The following is a 14680-nucleotide window of genomic DNA, read 5'->3' as shown; positions in this document are numbered from 1 at the left end:
TAAAGAGTGTCATTTGTTTAAATTCTAGACAACAACCTTTGGATGGCAGTTTTATGAGGTTTAATATTGCCCAAAGATTGCCTAAAGATCAAAGATTTTAAATATGTCTCCTTGATTGCAGGCTGATGACCAAATCAAATGAATATTTAATTTCATCATAAAATACTTTAATTTTTTTTTTCAAAAATATGTGTTTTTAATACTTTTTATACATTTTTAAGCCTGTTTTTAATAGTAATTTGTAAAAACAGGCTTAAAAACCCCGCAGGCTGTTAACATTCAATACAAACAATCATATGCTGTAAACAAATTACATTTAGCTCTGCAGCTTTTATTCTATGCGATTTTAGCGGAAAACAAAATCCGCTGAGTCAAGTACATTGCTAAATAATATCTTATATCTAGCACATTCAGATAATATTGTACATGCCAAATATAATACATTTACAGTATATGGCAATTAAGGTTCCTTGACTTTCTGACAGGGAGATAACTCTTACTATTAATCGCAGATGTAGTTTGTCTGTTTAGTGAAAAATGTAGGCTCGGGTCTGACATGACAAATTGCAACAGATATTATTTTTGTGAGAATCTTTTAGAGGTATAATGAGCCTAAATAAAGTTTAAAACTAGCTGGGGAGGGAAGGGGGTTGAGATGAATGTCTTTGACAATTTATCCCTCCCCTCCCCCTTTTATTATCAGAGAATTTATTTATTTTATGCAGCCAATATTTAATACATGTATTTTATGCAAAAAAAAAAACCATGGTTAAAGTGATAATAAATAAAAACAAAAGTTATGTAAATCATTAGGTCAGGGCAGATATTATTCAACAGAAGTAAATCATTACTGGCCTTGCATTTATCATTGAAACCTCATATAAACTCACAATAAACACTCAAGCACCTGAAGTGCTGATGATTCTATGGAGGGATATACTCATTGTAAACATGAGACATGGAGTGATTAAATATGAGATACACATATTAGTTTACAATGTTAACAGGACTTTGGTAGAACGCTGCCAGCTCACCGGTATATGTCAATATTTCTCTCACAAACTCCCAACAGCTGCACAATTGACACAGATATAAACTACCTGCAAAACTCCGCATGGGACTTTTTGTGTAATTTATTCAAAACAAAGCAAATAAAGGCATTCCATTGCATAACCTCATATTTTGGTTTCTAATATTTTGATTTCCTGTCAAAGTTGTCTCCCTTGTAATGATTTATCATATTGGTGAAGAAACCTGATTGGGAAAAATCTAGCTATTTATACTACTTAGTTGCTATATTAAAATTGGCTGTAAACATAAGTCAGGGACTATTTGGTGCAAGTATTATTAGTGCCTTTAATATTTATGTGTCTGCAATCTGCATGAGTATAATATTTTTTTTTATCATATTTAAACAGTATTCATAATTTTGCTCACAAAGGGACTGTAATGTAGTTAAAACCTTGCAATCATCTGCCTATTAATCTAACCATTTGATGTTTTTTTTTAAGGTCAAGTACACTGCCCTTCACAGAGCTTCCTCTCAAGGTCATACAGAGGTCATCCAGCTCCTGATTGACCAACACTGCAGCATTGACATTCAGGATGAGGTAATACAAATAAGGGGCAAACTCTACAAATGGTAGATTTTTAAAGATAAATTTGCTGAACTTAATATAAACCCGGAGTGAAAGGTTCTTGTTGGACGACAATTTTTTTTTAGTTCTTCAATTTTTGAGGGGTCATCTATTCTTTGTTTGAAATATTTAAAAAATTGATGCATGACAGTGAATCTGACTATCTTTGCAGTATTTTAAGCATTTGTCATTGTTTCATGTATATATATCTTTTAAAGAAATTCAAACTGGAATGTTGTTTTTGCAGAATGGGAATGCAGCAATCCACGAAGCAGCATGGCATGGCTTCAGCCGAACTCTAGATATCCTCATTAAATATGACTGTAATATCGTTATTACTAACAAGGTAATTAACTCATAGTATTACTGTATTGTGTGACTTCTTCTAATATTGATGTTTGACATAAAATAACACCCCGTTACAATCAAATGAGTAAAGGAATATTAATTCCAGTGATGCGGACCGGCCTACACAATGATTGAACAACAGAGAAAACACTCATTTTACCATCATATCTGATCAATTTTCCATCCAAATAATTACTTCATCTAAAAGCCAATAAAATTAATCAATGGTGATAGATTGGGATATATTGTATAGCCTGTTTTTATTAAGTTACTGATTACTATATGGTCAGAGTCTGTAATGTATAACACCTCTACACTAACCCTCAGACTCTGTACACTATGGCTCTTTTTCAGGCCGGTTTCACAGCCCTCCATTTGTCAGCTCAGAATGGACACAACCAGAGTACAAGAATACTACTGCTGGCTGGCTGTAACCCTGACATCAAAAACAATGTAAGTGATATAACCTTGACATTTGTACTAAGTGGGTCAAGGTCACTGTTTCACATTTTGAATGACACTTTCAAGAATGGTTTGTAAAAGGAGTAAAATTAATTGATACATTTAGATAGGATAAATAATCCTGTTAATACATATTTTATTTAAATGTTTAATTGAGTATATTGTACATATTTCAATGATTGTTATTTATATTTCAGTACGGAGACACAGCGCTACATACTGCCGCGAGATATGGTCATGCGGGCGTGACCAGAATCCTCATCAGTGCACGCTGCAGTCTTAACGAACAAAACAAGGTATACAGTATTTCTTTTTCTGTAAAAAACAATCCTCAAAATAAATAATTATGATTGTTTTTGTAGTTTGTAACTTTTGAGTGGAAGGAGGTCTTTATTAAAATTTGTTTATTTGGATAATGCTTGGCATGTGCAATTTTTCCTTAAATGTGCTTCTTTAATGTCTACATATAAAAGCTCTTATTTAGCATTTCTTTATGATGTGAAATAGAACTGAATCATGCATGCATGGGAAAATAACTAATGTGGTATTGCCATGATTCCTAAAAATATCAATTACATTAATCACCATCATAAGTAAGAACGTTATGGTCTGTTTATACCCCATTATTGTACTCTTACCGGCGGACAATGATATTTTTATTATATATACATGGCTGATGGTTTATATGTTCATGTGAATGTCAAAAAAAAAAACACTGAGTATAAGCTTGTTGTAGACATTCGCCGTCTATAGATTGCATGTAGGGGACTTTTATTTCACACACAATGTAAAGGGATCCTATCAGTCGATATTACACCCCAGTCCCATCAACCAGAATGATTTCTGTTCTGATAACACATGACACTTGTAGGGATAGAATGACTGCGACCTGCAGTATATTGTCTCCTGGGTTTTGCTGCTTTCAATTGGGGGCGTGTCCCACGCGCTTTGTTGTCTTTTTTTTGCATGCAGACTTTAGTGCTTTTGCAGGGTATAACTGCAGTTTCTTTCAATTTTGGAAGATTTTTTTTTTTATCTTAAGGTGTGCATAAATTACAGGAAAAATAAGTTTGACGTTTTTTTTTGATGCTCAAGGTTTTTGATATTCATTGAGATTACAATGGTCATAGATTAAGTTAGTAACAGTAGATTAGAGCAGTGATAAAGCAGAAATAAGAATTGTTCTGTGAAGTGATAAATCTAAATGAAATAAAGCCCTATATTGACAGATGATGTAATACCAGCAATGAAATTAACATCACAATACTTTATATGGGGGCTGTTTACAACAGAAAAACATCTTACTAGGGATTGATAAATTCAATTAGAAACTTGCAATTAACTACAGATATATTTTTTGAAGAAAATAGTCCTCCGATACATTAGATTTACCTTTAAAATGACAGTTCGATTTGTCATTTTAGAATTAAACAGTAACTGAGTTTTCAAGTTAATGTGAAATCACTAATTTTCATTGGGGATTATTTTTTGTTGTTTTCAAGGTATTAGGGGACCTAAGAATTTATGTCCACTATAAAGTGCAACTTTTTTGAACAATTCTTTAACCACTAATGAACCAATATATTTTCCCAAAAACATGAAAATTTGATCTCTCAAAAATATGTGATATTTTACATTATATTTTTATATTGAAGATATATTTATTAGTTTTTTTATTTTTAAGTATTTTCTCTGACAATCATCATTTGTGTTGTAGAATGGCGACACTGCACTTCACATAGCATCAGCTCTGAAACGACGGAAAATTGCCAAACTGTTAGTGGATGCAGGAATTGATGTTAGAATTAAAAACAAGGTACAGCTAAAAATCAATTTAAGAATGTTTTATGAGATGTTCAAAATACCTTCCATTATATATATTCATACCAATTAAATTCTCTTTTCCTGTTATTTTTTACGAAACGTGAATTATTAACTTTTTACTGATAAAGGTTTCTTTTCTTTTGTTACATAAAACTCTACAAATCCCAATTGCTAATAAAATGATTCAAACAAAGATTTTAATGTGTATTTAATAATATAATTCGAATATTCTATGCCAATTACAGCAAGAGGAAACAGCTAAGGATGTGGCCGAAAGGAAACAACACCCAGAAATTATCCTGATTATCTCCTCCTTCTCAAGGGTAGGTAACTCTTCACTTGGATATTAAATTATCCAAATTATCTCCTACTTCTCAAGGGTAGGTATCTCTCTGCTAGGATATTGAATTATCTTGATATTTCTCCCCTCTTTAAGGTAGATAACTCTTCACAAGGATATTGAATTATCCTGTAGTGATTATCTCCTTCTCAAGGGTAGGTAACTCTTTACTTGGATATTAAATTATCCTGTTTATCTCCCTCCTCTCAAGGGTAGATAACTCTTCACTAGGATATTGAACTATCCTGATTACCTCCTCTTTCTCTAGGGTACTGAGTTTTTTAAGGACTTTCACTAAACTGCTTTTATATGTTCATTTTAATGGAATGTATACCAGAATTTTGAGAATATAATGTGCATGGGTATGTTTTGACATAAATAAAGTGATGAGTAAAATTTAGACTTTCAACTTAAAACCAAAAAAAAAAACATAATTTGCAGTAAAATAGTTTCAAAATATTTTTTGTGTTAGGTAAAAAAAAAAGTAACTGCAGGATTCCAGACAATTCATGCCTGAATGCACATATAGTCTCTTTGATAGCTAGGATTCTACATACAAAAATATGTTCATTTTGTCTGCCTTAATTCAGCAAGAAGTAAATCAGAATACAGGTCATAAAATGTCTGTCATTTAGCTTAGACAGAATTGTCTTCATGATAGGTTTACAGGCTGTATTTGTTTTATTTCTGTGGTCTGTAAACATTATCGTCCATTATTAGCTACAAATAAATACTGACCTCTAAATCACCAGACATTGGCCCCTCGCAATACCACAAAAATGGAAGGGGGCTGCATTACAAAAATAAAATGTATAACTGTGGTTATGAACTTTACTATTTTAGACCCTATGCAACTATAATGGTCAAACAAAGATTTGGCCTAAACCAATTATTTGGCTTAATGTGAGAAGTGAAAATATATTTTGCATGTCAAATTCCTGTAAACTTATTTTCGGGTAGGAAAAGGGGGGGATTAGTGTTTTTGCAAAGTTTGGTGGAAGAATCTTCCTCTTATTATTTTCATATATATATAAAACTTCTATGGGAAAAAACTTATTTTGTAAATTTAAGCATACTGAAAGATTGGTAAAAATATGATGCTTTCAGATGCCTGAGTTTATTTTTTACATTCTTATTTTTTTATAACTTTAACTTTATTACTGGTAGATTTAAATTTCACGGCATTTTAATTGACAAGGAGTTAAAAATTTGACTAATGAAACTAAATACCCAAGTTTTTAATGCCCTTTAATCTATATCAAATTTAAAGTGAAAGATCATGCTCTTGCATATTTGAATTATTCACAATAGATTAGAAGAATTTATGTCTAAAATATGGTTATAAATTAACAATAATCCCTTTGGACACCTTTTTTATGTTTCCTAAATACAGAAGTTTGTGTAACACCAAGTTTTTATTGCGCAGTAATCCTGGGTCCTTGTTACATTTTTTAAAATAAAAAAAAGCATCTAGTTCTTACGTTTTAGAAACTTTAATTCATTGAAAAAAGATCTTTCATTTTAACATTTATATCCAAGGCATGTTCGACTTCAAACTCTGTAATATACACAGCTACAAAATTGCCACAAAAAGGATATGATCTTCAATTTTTAGTTTTCTATAAAAATAAAAGTTCCCATTGAATAAAGTTCAAATTGAATGAAGATTTTTGGGGCGATCAATATTTAAGAAAAAATAATATAAATTTGAGAATGGAGGTCAATGTGCACTTAAAATTAAGTCAGCTGATTGTGAATGAAATGAAAATGAAGCCGCAGGTGAACTTTTTGTAATTAGTAACTTTACCTGAGAAATTTTAATCTCTCCCATCAAAACCCAGCATAGTATTTAATTACGTGAAATACAAACCCAAGTGACACGTTTCATAATACCTCAAGGCTAGATTCATAGTAGTATGGGATTTTACATTAAAAATACATCAAATTAAAATATAATTTCTCTAAAGTAACCCCTATGTGTGAAATATATGATATGTCATTTCTGCATTAATTCATTAAGAGTGAGATTTTCAAAAGAATATCTAATTTTTTAATATTTTTAAACAAATAATTTTTTTAAACCTAAATATCCAGCTTTTTTATATGAAAAAAAAGTCCATTAAATTTGCAAAGATCATGAAATAATGCATTATATGAAATAGTATATTAATTATGAGATATTACATACATTTACTTCTTAGAATGTCAATTTAATTTAAAATTTGGATAGTCAACAGTTTTCCTTTTTAAGTTAAAGTAAGTTCAGTTATAAGTACTAAAAATTTTTGAATCATTTGCATTGAACACCAAAATTTGTTCAAGTATAATGTGTAGTGTTTATCTGATAGGTCTAACTTTATACATATAAGGTTCTTCACTTGACTTCTTTGAAGTTAGGAAATGGTCTCTTGTAGGTAGCATCTAGGCTGTTGCTCAGACATGGTGATAACCATTATAATTTAATGTGCCCCTCTCCTGTCTGTCACTGGGCTGTTTACACTTGTCATTATCACCCACAGGGGGCTCTAAGGTCGTGTTCCTTCAATCAGGGCCTGTTACATCACCCCTCACACTTTGATCTACAAAGGTTTGTAAAAATGTCTGCTCATGTCCCCAAGTCATGCTGATTGACATTCTCCAATCTAGTGCCACCTCACAAAGGAGAGAGAGAGGGACAGTGTTAAAGCCGGGGAGAGTGTGGTCCATCATTACTTCACAGCCTTACATTGTGATTACGATAGCGTTCAGACTGGGGGTAGTTAATTATAGCCCTGACCTAAGCCTGTGGATGGTAGACAGTGGGGACTTTTTGTGGACGTGTGGTGATCAGTGATAATTATATTGTGTCTTATGATCGGTGATTGAGAGTGCACACCTCCTGGCCTGTCATTACTGTGTTCCCTCTCCGACAATCGTCCTTATATTATAACTTTTATATTATCTTAGAACCGTGTGTCTCAGGCAGTTCAGTCCTAGGGGTTAGTTGTAAGCAGAAGTGAATAAGTAAATTGAACCTTTGTGGATCTTGTATGATATAATTCAAGGAATGTTCAAATGTTGAATGATAAAAGTCTCATAGTTTAAAGGATATTAGAAAACAAAAGGACTTTTAATGGTCAAGGGATTGAAGAAAGTCTTATTGCATCATCTGTGTGCAGATATAGAGGACAGTATGTTAATTTGTCTTGTGCATGACTCGGCCATTATGGAATCCCAAATGAAACTCAGTATCCCAAATCATGATCTCATGCAAATTTTACCGACAGAGAGGCTGCAACTTGTTCATGACGATAGCATTCATGTGATCCCTAACGACAGTTACCATGAATATCAGAACATTCTGGACTTTTCTTTGAACAGCAGTGTTTATTCAGTAAGATCTTAGATTGAAGGTTGATTTTATATAGTGATATGTAATTTTCATTGAAAGAGTATACAGTGTATATTGAAGCAGGGGTTTACAAAATTCATGTACTAGGAAAAAAAATCTGTCTTTTCATTTTTTTGGAAGTCCCAAAGTTTATTTTTTGACAATATGAATTAGAATAGTACAATATATTTAGTCATAGGATTGCAAGTAATTTGTTTCATAGTTTTTGCAGATATTCTTGGCATTGCCTGTAGATGACGACAGGTTTGACATGTTAATTTTTGTTCTCGTTACAGCCTAAGACCCCCGCAAAGTCGGTCAACTTTAAGGAGTACCCTATGGATCTGGAGGGACCAGTAGTTGTCCCTGAGGAAGAAGTCCCCCCTAAACCAGTCAAACAAGAGAAAAAATTCTTTGACTTTTTCAAAAAGAAGAAAAAGGTATGTAGAAACGTCTAATATTGTTTTTAATTATTGTAACTAATTTTGGAATTTCATTTATTACATGAATGCAGAAGCCATATTAACTAAGTCAGCGTTTTCTTTTTTCTTCTCCCTTTTTTTTTTTTTTTTTTTAGATCATTTGGTTATATTCCTATGTCAAAAATTATTTTTAATAAATTGTTCAAAAACTGTTTCAGTGATATTTATTTTTATCTTTCTGTAATATTGTAGGACAAGGAGAAAGATAAAACTGACTCCCCCTCGACCCCTAACACGGGGAAAACAGACCCCTCTGTCCAGGGCTTCTTCAGCCAGTATGTCCCTAAACCAGGAGTCCAGTATTACAGGGACCTGGCAGGCAATATCAAACAGGTAATGTAGTACTCTGTGCCGTACAGGCCTTGACTTGTAGTTCTATACAGGCATTTAGTGCAGATCTTGTTAGTATATACAGGCATTTAGTATTCTGCATGTACATAGGCATGAAGAGTCTCGTATAATTTAGCAGTTACCTAAATCTATGATAGAATCAGTGCAATTATACATCATTCTTAAAAATAGATTTATAGTCTTTGTGATGTTCATCGGGAATTATTACAAGTACATATATTTGTATTAGGGGAAGGGGAAAATAGTATTAAAAAAAACTTTTTGTTGTCTATCTAATGAAATTGTCAGTATTACGTAATAATTGTTAAACCTCCGTTACTTGGAAATTTTATGAAAGTTAATGTAAGAATATGAATTTTATAAATGTAGTAAATTTTCAAACAATCAACAGTCCTCTTTGTTAATGTAATTTTGCTGAATCTGCATTTTTTTTTGTTGGCAGGGATTCTTGCCATTTTATATCCAGTGTTCATTTTATTAACTTGCAAGCCATTAATTAATTTATTTTTTATTTCCAGGGACCTATAGGATACACACCAATCTGTCAGTGCATGCCAACATTAAAGAAACTGGAACATCAGGTTCATACAAATCATGAACATATTTACGACCACATTGAGGCCTCCCATCGCGCCCTCAATAACCGGATGAATCAGATTGACCAGCGAACGACGCAGCAGGTGAGGGAGGTGGACCAGAGAACCAGTCAAAGACTGGCGGAGGAGGAGGCACTCTGTCAGGAGAGGCTGCGGCGAGGATTCGAGGAAGAGAGGGCCTTCATCCAGCACAGCCAGGGAAACCTTAGAGTGGACATCCAGGAGTGGCTGGAGGATAAGTTAGGTTCTTATGGACATTGTCTGGAGCATCATCACGACGACACGGCACTGCCGAGCAATAATATCTTCTCCGAGATTCATCAGACAGAAAATGGACGTTTATTTCGATCGAGGTCGGACGAGACTTTGTCACAGTCTGATAACCACAGTGGGAAAGGGTTTCGCAAGAAGGCGTTTTACGAATCTCGACAACAAGCAATGCAACAAATTCGTGCTTGGCAAATGCCATCTTACAGTCGGACTAATGCATACCGTGTCAGAGGATCTAGTCATAATGTGCCTGAGACACGGACTGTTACATTTAGTGATCAGGATCAAGTGAATGTGAGGACTAATGCTGAAGTTCATATTTCAAATCCACCAAGGGAATTAACTCATGTGTCCACCAATCTCAAGGACTCACCTATTCCTAATGGTCATCAACTGTCTCAGAATTCTGTGCCAACAAGACAAAGTGAGGGACGACCTCCTTCTAGGAATTATTCCCCCCACCCACTTCCCCGTGGAACTTCCCCCAGTGTTCAGAACAGAGGAGATCCTGTGTATGGAAGTTTTCGAGATTTCCCCCATACAACAGGAACACCTAAAAATTCACAAAATCCCAAATATGAACAAATTCCTCCTCACAGTTCCAGACCTACTCACATGAACAGTCCTCATCACATGCAGGGGGCTGTTCATCCACAGACTGTACCAGATTACAGAAGTCCTCATCAATACTCAGGTCAGGGGGCGGTCCCAAAGCGTATCCCCCAGTCACAGACGTGGCACCACGAACAGTATCGCAACATGCAAAATCACGAAACAAATCCTAAAACTCAGGGTGTCCCAGTAAACCAGGAACAGGTGAATAAATCACTACCTCGGAGTCAAACAGACAATTCTGGTGCCATTCTGAGATCCTCACAAGCTGAGGTTTTCAGACGTGGAGAAGCACCAAGACAGAGTGTTCCAGAAAGAGGAGTAACTTCAAATGGATTTGTGAGAAACACCGAATCTCGGCAGAGTTTCCCAGAAAGGGGGCCCTCAAATACAAACTCCGGAGGCAATCTAAACTCTAGCGTGTCCTCCGTCGGAGCTGGTCAGGGCCCCCAGGATTCCTCCCGACCCAGCTCCGGCCGTTCCGACCGTCCCTTTATCCCCCCAAAACCGACATTCACAACATTCGGTTACGATAACACCAAACCTAGTGACAAACCACACCCTTCCACTTCTGTGCCAAATTCCACTTCAGACAATGTCCTCCAAGCGTCCACACCAAGACCTAGTTCAAACATTGAGCTTGAGAGTCCTTATGCTCAATTACCTAATAGATCTCGAACACCACATGATGAACTAGATAATAAACAGACCTACAGCTACTTCGCTGCAGTAAAAACTGAATATCCAAAACCAAATAAGATTAACAAGTCCAATCCAGGAAATGAGACACCAAGAGATGACTTGTATGTGTCAATGTCCGAGAAGCCTATTGTTAGACAAAGGGCAAGGTCATCTGAAGGTCTCTTGGACAGTGATATCACATCAGCTCATGACCTGAAAAAATTCCATCCACCCTCGACCTCTTTTGCAAGTAACCCTCACATTAGTGATAAGTCCCAAATACCCTCGCAGAGACCACAGCCTCAACCTAGACCTAGCTCTAGACCAAATATTAATCCATCTATGAATCAGTACTCAAGTGAAGCTAGAAATTCCCCTCTCCTGAAATATGGAAACCAACCAGTTCCAAACAGAGGTGCACAGACAGAGAGTGTGTATATGACAATGAAAGGTCCATACGAGGGACGACGAAGTGCTATTGACTTTGATAAGAAAGGTGGACCATACAGAACCCATGGGAACATCAGAGAAAATCCTTACGCCTCTGTGAGGGATGTCTCTTCCTATCGCTATGGTAATGGCTCACCAATGGGAAAACCTCACAGCACGTACCTTGTGAACCCAGTCTCCCAGGGTCAGTACTCGCTCAGTAAGTCTGAGTCTAATCTACTGGACAAAGGAGACCACAGCGATGATGAGGGTGGATTCACAACTCCTCGTAGAACCATGTTGAATGCCTCTCCAGCTATCCTACGCAGTGCTAACAGTCCAAAGGCTGTGTCTAACTACCCAAACGCCTACAATAAAGAGGATTCTAGTAGTAACCCAGACTCAGGGTACAGTAGTAAAATCCTCGGCTCCAGGGCTAATAATGGAAATGTCCCCAGTAACAGTGGGACTCCTTCCTCATCATTCAGTACTGACCATGACCACAGTTTGTCTGCATCTAGTAACAACCACTCCCCCCACCCAGCTGCCACGCATGATGACTACGAACAGATTCAAGACATAGCACAGGCTGTTAACCATGGACAAAACCTACAGGCTCACGTGGAGGGGTGGTATCAAAAGAAGCTGAAGGAGGCAGCTGTGAGATTACAAGAGGGACCGTATAATGAAGGGCCCAAGGACAAAAATTACAACCCTCCAGGATATAGTCCCCACAACATGAATCATCAGTACCAGCAGCATAACCCACAATACCACAGCTATCAGGCTAACCAGACTTATAATAACTTTCGACATCTTCCCAGTTATATAAGAGGAAGTGATGTGTGAGGTTATGACCTTTGACCTTCCATATGATTACATTTAACCTTGTTTATACCATTGATTGTTCTGAAATATGGCAGCAAATGTTATAAATACAATTGCATAATTTATAATGGCATTCTTGTAGATAATTATTTTGTATATATTTTATTACCAGCATTCCAAACTATATGTATTGTTGGTGCTTATTTATGTGGAAAAAAATTCTTTTTGTATTTTAATTGTGTTCATAAAATTTGTACAGAAAACATGTAAATATATTATAGGATGCAGACATTGTTTGCTTCTGTGAATGGTTGACTTCCAATTTAAATCAAGTGCTGGTTACACTTTATCAGAATGTGTGTACATGTATTGTCTTTAATATACAAATTATTTTAATGTAATATTAATTGATATAAGAAATTTTAATCAGACCTATCATAATAGTGAAACATAAATTTTATTGAAAAGTGAAAGGATGGATAAAGTTTATGTGCAAGATTTTAATTATTAAACTTTTCTTTTTTCATTTTAAATTAACATTTAAGTCCTGCTATATTTACTTGAGAAATGCACAATTTCTTTTTTTAACCTGATGTTTTTACAATCCATTTTTAAACTGTGATGTCTGTTAACATTTATTATATGCTGGACATTCCAATCTCATAAAAAATCCTCTTCAAAGTGGAATAAAAATTGTTATACTTTATTGGGTGTTTATTTTGCCTTTTTCTAACTGCATCATTGACAAGGTTAAGGTGAGGCAATGGTTATTTGTTTCACTTCCAACTAGCTTGATTTTCTCATGCACTATACCGGTGTTTGGACCATTGATGATGCTTTTTTTATCATGCAAGGAAAAGAGGTAAATGCTGTTGACAAAATTTGGCTTCTGCACTCTGAAGCCAAAACAATGAATGCTACCAAGGGGAATTACCAACATTCAGAAATATAAATCACATTACCAGTACTTGTTTACATAATATGTTGAACAAAGATGCTCTTAATGCAAAACAATTGATTTGGAGGTCAAAGTTATATTGCAAATCAAGGTCACAAAATTTTGACACAGTTGAATAACTCCCATGAATATGTACATGTATCTGTTTGAGGTTTGGTTTATACTCTATCTTGAACAGTTATTTTGAAAATGCACTTAATGCCAGTGCAATGGAGGGACAGATGGATGGAAGACATTATATACCAAATTCACACTCTGTAGTTCATTTTTCCAAACTCCTGTGTCAAGTAATTATAATTTTATAAAATGCAAACTTGACTGCCATAGGATACTTGCATTATATTTGATAATCTGCTGTTTGCAATCATGGTTTCCTACATACACACCCCTACTAATGTTATTGTGATTCAAGACACGTGGTTTCGGTTGATCTATTCAAAGGTTATAGGATAGAACCGATTTTATAAATAAAATTGGCAGTTAACATGATATTGCTATAGCCTGTTTCTTTTGAAAACATGTCCTGTAATAAATATTTATAGACCTTTCTGAAAGACTTTCACGATTTTCAACAGAAAAAGGGTGGCTAAAGGAAGGGGTGTTAAAATAACAATATATCTTATACTTTTCGGCGAAAATTTGAGCTCACTAGTGACTGAATCGCTGGTAAAAAATGTGCATTATCATCAACACTGACAAACCTTTGTTTGCCTTATACGCCTATTGTTATAAATGTGCACAGAGGATCTTACCACAAGCAACTGACCAATGAATGAATAGCAACGTTTACATGTTAACATTTTACTTCGAACACGTAGTCAATCTATGTTAATGTTAATGGACTGCAAAAAAAAAAAAATGTTCTTACGAACAAAATACAAAGATAAGAAACTATGAAAGATGTTACGGGTGTTTTTAATTCATTGTTAAATGGAAAAAATGTTTAATTAATAAAATCTAGTTTGTGTCTAGTTCAGAACACCAGCACTTCAAGGGTAAGGAAAACGAGCAGCATCTCTTATGCATTTAAATGGACAAAACTTTGTTTACGTTCGTGATCACGAGTTCGGCCAGGGAATTCACCTGGCAATTGTATTCACTGATAGTACAACAAAGGAATTAATACAGACGCAAATCGCTTTTGCAGTATGACTTTCAGAAACCTAGACTTCCGCTGTTTATTTAACAAATGGATTTTTTCACATTATGAACATGAAAATAATATTTTTAAAAATGCTTTTCATTTCCATAAGATTTTCCTTTTTTTCAAGCGTAAAATTACTGTAGTATTCGTAGTAACTCACAATGCAATACTCATTCAGCTGATTGGTCAGTTAAAATCATGCTGGTGCCTCATTTGCTTATCTGACGCCAAAAATATAGTCCTGGTTCCCATGCAAAAATATTTGTCCAAAAAGAAATTTTAATTCGTGATTGACTGCAGAAAATTGTATCATACTAAGAGAATACTTATTTAAGTTTGAATGAATGT

At 34.9% G+C, this 14680-nt stretch overlaps 1 protein-coding gene across 1 annotated transcript; it reads left to right on the top strand.

The window, feature by feature from the left end:
* Window positions 1-1511: 1511 nt before the first annotated feature.
* LOC134243533 (uncharacterized) lies at window positions 1512-12761 on the top strand (the record flags this gene model as incomplete). Its single annotated transcript, XM_062725790.1, has 9 exons — window positions 1512-1610; window positions 1885-1983; window positions 2340-2438; window positions 2645-2743; window positions 4165-4263; window positions 4517-4594; window positions 8278-8421; window positions 8656-8796; window positions 9333-12761. Coding segments are annotated over 9 exons (3777 nt in total), but the record flags the coding sequence as incomplete, so codon positions are not given.
* Window positions 12762-14680: the final 1919 nt, after the last annotated feature.

This window comes from Saccostrea cucullata, unplaced genomic scaffold, assembly GCF_032062105.1.
Source record: "Saccostrea cucullata isolate Sc308-1 unplaced genomic scaffold, CSIRO_AGI_Scuc_v1 ctg2500, whole genome shotgun sequence".
Taxonomy (NCBI): domain Eukaryota; kingdom Metazoa; phylum Mollusca; class Bivalvia; order Ostreida; family Ostreidae; genus Saccostrea; species Saccostrea cuccullata.
Note: the sequence above shows the minus strand (reverse complement) of the source record. Positions and strands in the feature narration are given on the sequence as shown.